Source organism: Coregonus lavaretus (genome assembly GCF_964263955.1).
Source record: "Coregonus lavaretus genome assembly, contig: HAP1_SCAFFOLD_3581, whole genome shotgun sequence".
Taxonomy (NCBI): Eukaryota; Metazoa; Chordata; class Actinopteri; order Salmoniformes; family Salmonidae; genus Coregonus; species Coregonus lavaretus.
In genome coordinates this window covers 382-12,500 of record NW_028165438.1, presented here as the reverse complement: position 1 = coordinate 12,500, position 12,119 = coordinate 382, and the positions used below count along the sequence as shown (strand labels likewise).

The 12,119-nt window shown below is 41.9% G+C and overlaps 1 protein-coding gene across 1 annotated transcript in view; it reads right to left on the bottom strand.

The window, feature by feature from the left end:
* The window catches only part of LOC311115866 (procollagen-lysine,2-oxoglutarate 5-dioxygenase 2-like), a gene marked incomplete at its 5' end in the record, with an annotated part of 23,994 nt that extends 12,690 nt beyond the window's left edge, over positions 1-11,304 (bottom strand). The window contains 4 exons of the mRNA XM_084190990.1: positions 1,056-1,181; positions 7,250-7,354; positions 10,733-10,854; positions 11,247-11,304. Of these exons, the coding sequence (XP_084047116.1) occupies positions 1,056-1,181; positions 7,250-7,354; positions 10,733-10,854; positions 11,247-11,304 (411 nt within the window). The remainder of the gene's footprint in view (positions 1-1,055; positions 1,182-7,249; positions 7,355-10,732; positions 10,855-11,246) is intronic.
* Between the last annotated feature and the right edge of the window lie 815 nt (positions 11,305-12,119).

Sequence of the window (12,119 nt, the reverse complement as noted above, 5' to 3'; positions counted from 1 at the left end):
CAACCTAGTACACTAACTAGTAAACCATAAACCCTGGCCCTGCCAACCTATTACACTAACTAGTAAACCATAAACCCTGGCCCTGCCAACCTAGTACACTAACTAGTAACCCATAAACCCTGGCCCTGCCAACCTATTACACTAACTAGTAAACCATAAACCCCGGCCCTGCCAACCTATTACACTAACTAGTAAACCATAAACCCTGGCCCTGCCAACCTATTACACTAACTAGTAACCCATAAACCCTGGCCCTGCCAACCTATTACACTAACTAGTAAACCATAAACCCCGGCCCTGCCAACCTATTACACTAACTAGTAACCCATAAACCCTGGCCCTGCCAACCTATTACACTAACTAGTAAACCATAAACCCTGGCCCTGCCAACCTAGTACACTAACTAGTAACCCATAAACCCTGGCCCTGCCAACCTAGTACACTAACTAGTAAACCATAAACCCTGGCCCTGCCAACCTAGTACACTAACTAGTAACCCATAAACCCTGGCCCTGCCAACCTAGTACACTAACTAGTAACCCATAAACCCTGGCCCTGCCAACCTAGTACACTAACTAGTAACCCATAAACCCTGGCCCTGCCAACCTAGTACACTAACTAGTAACCAATAAAATGCAGCCCTGACAAACCTAGTACACTAACTAGTAACCCATAAACCCTGGCCCTGCCAACCTAGTACACTAACTAGTAACCCATAAACCCTGGCCCTGCCAACCTAGTACACTAACTAGTAACCCATAAACCCCGGCCCTGCCAACCTAGTACACTAACTAGTAACCCATAAACCCCGGCCCTGCCAACCTAGTACACTAACTAGTAACCCATAAACCCCGGCTCTGCCAACCTAGTACACTAACTAGCAGCTTTCATGGTTTAAAGGCATATTATTCTGGCACTGAAACAGATCAGTGAGAAACAGTAATACTCCAAAATATACAAATAAGCCATTGAACAGAATGTTTTACACATGAGATATACAGGAGTGATGGTTTATATGAAGTCCCAACCCCATTGGTTGAGGATAGGAGACTTACACACGCTTGCTCTGCACGATGTCGATGTAGTCTTCAGAACGGGCGTAGTAACCATCCAGACTCAACGCTCCCCAGAAGTTGGACCACAGCTTTCCATGACGAGTGACAAGGGGACCAATTATGTTCCTGCAGAGTAGAAACAGGGAAGAGACTCAGGGGGGTATGCTAATTTGGTATAGAGCAGACCTAATCCACTCTATTAAATTAGTCAAAACAGGAACATTTTAAATCTGGCTAGAAATTAATGAGGAAATTATCTCAACAGAGAAAAATGTCCTCATATGTGCTACCTACTCTACCGTTCAAAGGTTTGGGGTTACTTAGAGATTTCCTTGTTGTCGAAAGAAAATCATTTTTTTTGTCCATTAAAATAACATCAAATTTATCAGAAATACAGTGTAGGCATTGTTAATGTTGTAAATGGCTATTGTAGCTGGAAACTGATTATGTTTAATGGAATATCTACATAGGCGTACAGAGGCCCATTATCAGCAACCATCAGTCCTGTGTTCCAATGGCACGTTGTGTTTGCTAATCCAAGTTTATCATTTGAAAAGGCTAATTGATCATTAGAAAACCCTTTTGCAATTATGTTAGCACAGCTGAAAACGATTGTGCTGATTAAAGAAGCAATACAACTGGCCTTCTTGAGACTAGTTGAGTATCTGGAGCATCAGCAATTGTGGGTTTGATTACAGCATGTATGTATCAACAAATTGGCAAGAGCACTAGAACAGTCTGCAGCACCCGGCCTCACCCTACTAGAATCTGAAGTCAAATGTCTACTGTTTGTTGATGATCTGGTGTTTCTGTCACTAACCAAGGAGGGCCTACAGCAGCACCTAGATCTTCTGCACAGATTCTGTCAGACCTGGGCCCTGACAGTAAATCTCAGTAAGACAAAAATAATGGTGTTCCAAAAAAGGTCCAGTTGCCAGGACCACAAAATTAAATCTAGACACCGTTGCCCTAGAGCACACAAAAAACGATACATACCTCGGCCTAAACATCAGCGCCACAGGTAACTTCCACAAAGCTGTCAACGATCTGAGAGACAAGGCAAGAAGGGCCTTCTATGCCATCAAAAGGAACATAAAATTTGACAAACTGATTAGGATCTGACTAAAAATACTTGAATCAGTTATAGAACCCATTGCCCTTTATGGTTGTGAGGTCTGGGGTCTGCTCTCAACCAAGAATTCACAAAATGGGACAAACACCAAATTGAGACTCTGCATGCAGAATTCTGCTAATATATCCTCTGTGTATAGCGTAAAACACCAAATAATGTATGCAGAGCAGAATTAGGCCGATACCAGCTAATTATCAAAATCCAGAAAAGAGCTGTTAAATTCTACAACCACTTAAAAGGAAGCGATTCCCAGACCTTCCATAACAAAGCCATCACCTACAGAGAAATTAACCTTGAGAAGAGTCCCCTAAGTAAGCTGGTCCTGGGGCTCTGTTCACAAACACAAACAGACCCCACAGAGCCCCAGGACATCAACAACACAATTAGACCCAACCAAATCATGAGAAAACAAAAAGATAATTACTTGACACATTGGAAAGAATTAACAAAAAACTACAATGCTATTTGGCTCCTAACAGAGAGTACACAGTGGCAGAATACCTGACCACTGTGACTGACCCAAAATTAAGGAAAGCTTTGACTATGTACAGACTCAGTGAGCATAGCCTTGCTATTGAGAGAGGCCGCCGTAGGCAGACCTGGCTCTCAAGAGAAGACAGGCTATGTGCACACTGCCCACAAAATGAGGTGGAAACTGAGCTGCACTTCCTAACCTCCTGCCAAATGTATGACCATATTAGAGACACATATTTCCCTCAGATTACAGCGATCCACAAAGAATTTGAAAACAAACCCAATTTTGATAAACTCCCTTATCTACTGGGTGAAAAACCACAGTGTGCCATCACAGCAGCAAGATTTGTGACCTGTTGCCACAAGAAAAGGGCAACCAGTGAAGAACAAACACCATTGTAAATTCAACCCATATTTATGTTTATTTATTAACTTTATTTCATTTGCACATCGTTACAACACTGTATATAGACATAATTAGGGCTGTGGCGGTCACGAAATGTCAAGCGAATAACTGTTGGTCTAATGGTAATTGACCGTTAATTAACATAAACACATTTAGCGTCTCCTGGCTTCCACACATTGCCTACAAGCCACTGATGCAGACCTTTGGAAAATCTACATTTAAAAAAGTCTAATAAATCCATGTAATATAGCCTACACCATCACAATAAATCCATTATTTATTTTAGAAAGGTCTAAAGAAGCATGATATGAAGAAAATTGAACAGAATAGCATACTCTGAGTTGTCCTTATGTTAAGTCCTGATGTGGCTATGCCATATGGCTGTTGGCTACACTAGTTCATTTAGCAGACATTACGTGACATTATATTATATTATTTTATAGTATGAAGAATACAACTGAACAAAGCTGAATAAAATATAAATATTTTCTCCAAACGATTTGAGGGAGTGTGCACATTCTGTGTTGAGAAACGAAGAAATAGGTACTCCTACACTACCGATCAAAAGTTTTAGAACACCTATTCATTCAAGTTTTTTTTTTACTATTTTCTACATTGTAGAATAATAGTGAAGACATCAAAACTATGAAATAACACATATGGAATCATGTAGTAACCAAAAGAGCATGGAGGAGGTGGTGTTATGGTGTGGGGGTGCTTTGCTGGTGACACTGTCTGTGATTTATTTAGAATTCAAGGCATACTTAACCAGCATGGCTACCACAGTATTCTGCAGCGATACGCCATCCCATCTGGTTTGGGCTTAATGGGACTATCATTTGTTTTTCAACAGGACAATGACCCAACACACCTCCAGGCTGTGTAAGGGCTATTTTACCAAGAAGGAGAGTGATGGAGTGGTGCATCAGATGACCTGGCCTCCACAATCACCCGACCTCAACCCAATTGAGATGGTTTGGGATGAGTCGGACGGCAGAGTGAAGGAAAAGCAGCCAACAAGTGCTCAGCATATGTGGGAACTCCTTCAAGACTGTTGGAAAAACATTCCAGGTGAAGCTGCTTGAGAGAACGCCAAGAGCGTGCAAAGCTGTCATCAAGGCAAAGGGTGGCTATTTGAAGAATCTCAAATATAAAATATGTTTTGATTTGTTTAACACTCCTTTGGTTACTACATGATTCCATATGTGTTATTTAATAGTTTTGATGTATTCACTATTATTCTACAATGTAGAAAATAGTAACAAAAATAAAGAAAAACCCTTTAATGAGTAGGTGTTCTAAAACTTTTGACCGGTAGTGTATATGCTTAATTTAGAGTCATTAATGTAACTTTAGTTGTTCTACAAACGTTGGGCTATATGTTTAGATTTTAGATTTTTAACAGATTTTAACAGATTTTAAGGCTGCATGATTTGACTCTAATGATGATTTGAAAAAAGGTGTTTGAAAGGCATAAGCTCTGCTTTGTTTTTTTGAGCAGGCTGTACACACTTCATTAGTCTCTCATTCACAATTTTGACAAGCACTTGATAATGCCTCGAATTTCACAGCGGCATCCCCTTTGTGGCCGTAATGTACTGGTGATTTGCTATTTAATGTAAAAACTAGCCTTTGTTGTGCCCTTCTCTCTGAGTGCTGCTCGCTGCATCACGTGATCACAAGATCACATCGGGTCTTTCTCACAGGCTACAAGTGAAGACAGACACTTCTGGGACGCAACTGCGTGCATCCTTGTTGTGGGATGCAATAGATCCCAAGTTAATACAACCACTTTTATCAAAAATAAAATAAAACAAATACACAATGTGGCTGACACAACAGATCAGAACGTTTAGCTTAAAATGTTGATAAACTATCAGGCTATTTCTTCCCATTATAAGCGCAGCAATGCGCACATGGCAGTAGGCTATAAGCGCAAATGTTCCATTAGCGGGAAAACACCATTATCAAATGAGACCGCAAATGTGATTATGCATGTAATGCTTTTATTATAAAAGTGCATTTTTATGGTGGAAATTATCTTCCCCAATCTTGAAACTCACGCGCTGCTTATGTATGCCAGTTAGGCTCTAAAACCCTTGTAGACAAGATGAATGTGCTTAATTTTAAGAAGTTATTTGGCCACTTTAGTTGTGATACACCTGTCTCGAAACAGGGGCAGCGGTAAAAATACATGTCATCTGTGCACTTAAATAAGGAATGGAGGACGCTTTTCCCAAGGTTCATTTTCATGCCAGCCAGGTAGGCTATACTCCTGTTGTAAAGCGAAGCAATGTGTTTAATATTAGGAAAGTAGATAAATAAATATATTAGGCCTAGCCTATAGAAAGCTGATGGGATCCTCCTCTTTTTAATAGAGGCCATCACTCTGTTTTCTCTCGCAGTTGCATAGCCTATAGAAATGTTGACAACAACATGAGCTCATGGGCTCTCATGAAGTGTTTTGATTAGATTTTCGAATACATTTGCATTGATGTCAGAGTGATTAGAGGGACAATAGAGTGCTGAGTACCAGGCAGTTAGCAAGTTTGGTAGGCTGCTAATGACCAGCAGCAGCATCAGAGCTTGGAGAAGCCTAATTACCATGACTAAATGGTCACGTGGAATTTACATTTTAGTCATTTAGCAGACGCCCTTATCCAGAGCGACTTACAGGAGCAATTAGGGTTAAGTGCCTTGCTCAAGGGCACATCAGCAGATTTTTCACGTAGTCGGCTCAGGGATGAGAACCAGCAACCTTTCGGTTACTGGCACAACGCTCTTAACCACTATGCTACCTGCCTTCATGACTCGTGACCGCCGGTGTGGCGGTAATACGGTCACCGCAACAGACAGAACATAACATTTGAAATGTCTTTACTCTTTTGGAACTTGTGTGTGTAATAGTTACTGTTCACTTTTTAGTGTTGATTTCACTTTTCTTTATCCATTTCACTTGCTTTGGCAATGATTCCCATGCCTTGAATTGAATTGAGAGACAGAGAGAGCAAGGCAGAGAGAGACAGAGAGAGAGTAATTCTGTCAAACAGCATATAACTAGGTGTCATTTCCCAGAAAGTCAGCCACCAGATACACTGGGTGCCTTAGTGGTGTAACAAACATCCAAAACATCCTGCATCTCAGAACTCAACTCAACCCCCAAAGTGGACCAGCTAGACCAGAACCTCACTGGGCCATATTACAGTAAACCGGACATAATATAATGGTAGCCTATACTATACTGAATTCACACAGGCATTCTGCTGGTCAGCTACTAAATAATGGTAGCAGGCACAAGGCCTCCCAGTGTGAGTTTTGCGTTTAAATGTGCGTGAGACACAGACACACAACCCGCCATTGGAGCTCAAAACACTATATTTTCAAAGCCACGAATATCATAAAGAACGGAGCGATCGTGATTCCTGAGGAAAAACAACTTATGGAGGATACATTACCATAAATTACAGTGTTCATCTACAATATGGGAAATGGGATGGACAACAATGAAATTCTGAATGTCCAGAGTCGAAGACGGAGATGAGAGTTCCCATGGCCTCTTTAAATAACCCAGAGGGCTTTTCTCTTCGGACCTCCAGGGCTGAGTCTTAAACAGCACCCTATTCCCTAAGTCGTGCACTACTTTTGACCAGGGCCCATAGAGCTATAGGGAATAGGGTGCCATTTGGGACTCAGACCAGGGCTCCACTGTGTCACAGGTCTGCCACCACCACAAAGACATCTGGTTTAAAGAGACGACGCTTGAAAACTCAAGGGGACGGAAAAGAGAGAAAAAACTGTCATAGACTGTTAACATTAACACAATAAGAGTCCCTCTTCCTTATGGCCAGCAGCATTAACACAATAAGAGTCCCTGCTCCTTATACACCCCATAACATGCATGTTAGATCATTGGACTTCTGCCCATAAGACAATCCCCCTGAATAGAAACAGCCGCAACACTATAAAGACATCATACCTGTTCTGTTCAAATGGCCTGATCTAACCCTTAACCCTAACTTGAGACAGTCATACAATACCGTTTAGCTCAGTTGGTAGAGCATGGCGCTTGCAACGCCAAGGTTGTGGGTTTGATTCCCACGGGGGGGGGGCCAGTATGAGCGTCTGCTAAATGACTAAAATGTAAAGAATTGCAAGAAAATGAAATGAAAATGAACACCATACCTATTCTGCTCAATGAGGATTTTCAGGGTCTGTTTGTTGGTGAGCATCACGTCAGTATCCATACTGAGATAGAAGTCACAGCTCGGGTCCTTACGACACAGCCCCCTGGGTTATCGATATGGAGAAAACAAACATCTAATCAATCACTGATCAATTAAACTGACAACGTGATGATGGCCTGCTGAACTGCCAAGCATATACTTTGACATAAATCCTACTTTGCAAGTTACCAATTATTAGATCCTAAGTAAACATTACTCTCTGCTAATTCTCTACTACAGAGAGTTAGTTATCAATGGTGGGATAGGGGGATACAGAGATAACGGGATAGGGAGATATGGGATGGGGGGATAATGGGGATAGGGTGATGTGGGATACAGAGATAACGGGATAGGGAGATTGGGGATAGGGTGATGGGGGATACAGAGATAACGGGATAGGGAGATAGGGGATGGGGGGATAATGGGGATAGGGTGATGGGGGATACAGAGATAACGGGATAGGGAGATAGGGGATGGGGGGATAATGGGGATAGGGTGATGGGGGATACAGAGATAACGGGATAGGGAGATAGGGGATGGGGGGATAATGGGGATAGGGTGATGGGGGATACAGAGATAACAGGATAGGGTATAGGGGGATAGTGGATATGAGGGATAGGGGGATACAGAGATATGGTAATTAGGGGGATATGGGGGATGCAGGGATATGGTGATTAGGGGGATATGGGGGATACAGAGATATGGGGGATACAGATATATGGTGATTAGGGGGATATGGGGGATACAGAGATATGGGGGATACAGAGATATGGTGATTAGGGGGATATGGGGGATGCAGGGATATGGTGATTAGGGGGATATGGGGGATGCAGGGATATGGGGGATGCAGGGATATGGTGATTAGGGGGATATGGGATGCGGGGATAGAGGGATACAGATATAGAGGGATAGGGGGCCCTAGTCTCTCTGCAACGAGGTGAGGTGAGGGGGGAAGGTTTGACACTGGTCTCCGAAGCTCTGGTTTCAGATGAGACGAGCTGTAGATCTGTTTAGCATCAGAAATACTTTCTTCCCACTGGGCACAAACCGGTTGAATCAACTTTGTTTCAACGTAATTTGTCAACGTATTGTGATGTGGAATCTACATGGAAAATACAGAGGATTTGAAAAAAGTCATCAAAGTAAACTGTTGTTTTGAGGGTGAAATTTCAACCACATAATTATGTTATCATTGTAACCAATTTTCAACATAGACAAACCTTCTTTAAAATGTTGAATTTGTACCTTTGAAACAACGTTAGATCTTCAACGTTATACCCACTATCAGAAAAAAAACTAGCTGGCCAGCACGTCTAAAGCTACCTATCCAGGGTTTTAACAAAGCCCAGCCCTGCTTAGCTTTGATATTTATCACTGACTACTACCAATGTGCTATTGTGAGAATGATGGTTGAGAGATCTCTTAATAACTAAATAGATTCACTGTTGCTAGCGAAGTCATTCCAAAAGGTAGGTTTAATAGAGCAAATGAAATGTAACCATACTTTATAAGTCATATACAGTATCATCAATGGTACTATTTAGGCCTACATAGCATTTTGCAAAGCCATTAACAGCTATTGTTTCAATTCAAACCAGGGTTCAACTAAAAATAGACAATCCATATTGGCCTAAGGTTTCAAGCTTTGGTTAATTTCAAATTTGTCTACAAATTAGTAATTGATACGTTTTTTTTTTTAAACAACAGATTAATGTGTAATCACTGTGCTTCATCTAATATCTCAACCAAATGACCTGGATTTCAGTTGAGATTACTTTAAAAGTTAATTGTGCCAGTGGTTAATGCTGTTGGAGATTCTGCCAGATTATTATAGCAATTGTGAAGATCTCCACAGACCTGCGACCTTTGCATGCTATCTTGAACATGTACGCTTTCGATGATTACATACATTTTACAGTTACAGTAGGCTAACCTCAAAATGTGGTCATGGATGTGTTGCTCATCTTAAGGTTGAACATGTAAATCTAATCGAATTAAACTTTAAATGTGGCGCAGCGGTCAAAGGCACTGCATCTCAGTGCTTGAGGCGTCACTACAGACCCCCTGGTTCGATTCCAGGCTGTATCACAACCGGCCGTGATTGGGAGTCCCATAGGGCGGCGCACAATTGGCCCAGCGTCGTCCGGGTTTGGCCGGTGTAGGCCGTCATTGTAAATAAGAATTTGTTCTTAACTGACATGCCTAGTTAAATAAAGTATAAATAAACACAATATCTGACATTGTCTTCCCATTTGAACTTTGTTGTACTTTTAAATGGTTGACTGCGCAGTGAAAACAAATCCACAAACTTCATGGTTGTCTTTTTTTTAATAAAGGTTGAAATCTCATTGATCAACGTCTCAACCAAATATTATCAACATTTCCACATTGAAATGATGTGGTGTGTCCAGTGGGTTTAGTTCTGAATGATGTGGTGTGTCCAGTGGGTTTAGTTCTGAATGACGTGTTGTGTCCAGTGGGTTTAGTTCTGAATGATGTGGTGTGTCCAGTGGGTTTAGTTCTGAATGATGTGTTGTGTCCAGTGGGTTTAGTTCTGAATGACGTGTTGTGTCCAGTGGGTTTAGTTCTGAATGATGTGTTGTGTCCAGTGGGTTTAGTTCTGAATGACGTGTTGTGTCCAGTGGGTTTAGTTCTGAATGACGTGTTGTGTCCAGTGGGTTTAGTTCTGAATGACGTGTTGTGTCCAGTGGGTTTAGTTCTGAATGACGTGTTGTGTCCAGTGGGTTTAGTTCTGAATGACGTGTTCTGTCCAGTGGGTTTAGTTCTGAATGACGTGTTGTGTCCAGTGGGTTTAGTTCTGAATGACGTGTTGTGTCCAGTGGGTTTAGTTCTGAATGACGTGTTGTGTCCAGTGGGTTTAGTTCTGAATGACGTGTTGTGTCCAGTGGATTTAGTTCTGAATGACGTGTTGTGTCCAGTGGGTTTAGTTCTGAATGACGTGTTGTGTCCAGTGGGTTTAGTTCTGAATGACGTGTTGTGTCCAGTGGGTTTAGTTCTGAATGACGTGTTGTGTCCAGTGGGTTTAGTTCTGAATGACGTGTTGTGTCCAGTGGGTTTCCTGTCTACATTGTCTCCTTTAATGTAAAACAAGCTGCGGATCTGTTTCAGGCTAAACATCTGACAGATGTGTCTTTTTTTCTACCTTCATCTATTTGAAATCTTTTGACACCAATGGAAAAACCCGTGCTTGTCTTTAGACACTGAAGCGTTTCCAACTCAACATCAGAGTGACTGAGCTTCTTGATTTGCATATTTACTTTGACGATTACTTAAGGCTAATTTCTCTGTAGCCTTTCATGAACGTGGCAATGTAAGCTTGTTATTAATTCATTTTTTTTCTCATCAAATAACACGTCTGAGATGAAGAATGTCTCTGTGAAAGGAAGGAGGAATCATCACAGACACAGGGTAACATACGTACATGCCCATGTTTCTGGCCTGTCCTTGGCTCAAGTTCTCCTCTGGACCCACAACCTTGAAGCTGTTGAACACATCTTTACTCTCCTCCCAAAACCTCTGGATGTGTCTCTCATGGTAAACCTCCTGAAGAGGAGAGAGAGAGAGAGAGAGAGAGAGAGAGAGAGAGAGAGAGAGAGAGAGAGAGAGAGAGAGAGAGAGAGAGAGAGAGAGAGAGAGAGAGAGGGAGAGAGAGAGAGAGAGAGAGAGAGAGAGAGGGAGAGAGAGAGAGAGAGAGAGAGAAAACAGAGAGAGAGAGAGAGAGAGAAAGAGAGAGAGAGAGAGAGTAGAGAGAAACAGAGGAGAGAGAGAGAGAGAAACAGAGAGAGAGAGAGAGAGAGAGAGAGGTAAACATAGACACATAGTTATTACTAATATTATAGTTAAAGAGAGAGAGAGAACGGGAGATCACATAATTGATGGATTAGGAGCTGTGTCTTGGACCCCATCATTGAGCCAATCCAGCTGCAGTTACTCACGTTGTTATGACCAAAGACGTTGAGTTTATCTTTGGGGTAGTCGAGGGTCCACAAGTCTCTGGAAGAATTCGGAGAGGAAAGGAGTGGGCTGTTCGATGAACACTCCAACCATAACAGTGGGATACTCCTGTATAAACAACATTTTTTTTTTTAAACAACACTTAATGGCACGTTTCAGTTATGAAAGCTGTTTTAAATAACTCATCCCATTGGGGCCATACTTGAAAACATTAGTTTAAGTTCAAGCATTAATTCAAAACGTTGACGTAGTGTCACGTGATAGAATGCTATATTGTAGCTGGTCCCATCAGATAACATGGCACATGTTAGCCCTATGCTAACCTCACCAGGTGGCAGTGATTTATTTCCTGTAACAAATTCCTTATCAACCTATCAAAGATCTTAAACTTTTTCTGCACAAACCAATTTGCATTCCTTACAATAGGTCAACTCGGCCACCAGAGGGATACATGTAAACCTTGAATTTGGAGGTTGGACCTGTTTTAAGGAATGCCATTGGTTTGTGGAGAAAAAGTTTAAGATCTTTGATAGGTTGATGAGGAATGTGTTCCAGGAAATAATCACTGCCACCTGGTGAGGTTAGCATAGGGCTAACATGTGCCATGTTATCTGATGGGAGGTTAGCCCCCGGTGAGGTTAGCATAGGGCTAACATGTGCCATGTTATCTGATGGGAGGTTAGCCCCCGGTGAGGTTAGCATAGGGCTAACATGTGCCATGTTATCTGATGGGAGGTTAGCCCCCGGTGGAGGTTAGCATAGGGCGAACTGAAACTCTTGCTAATGTTGTCAAGTATGGCCTCATTACGTCTTATATTACCTAACATCCTGTCTCACTCTCACCAACATTTTAC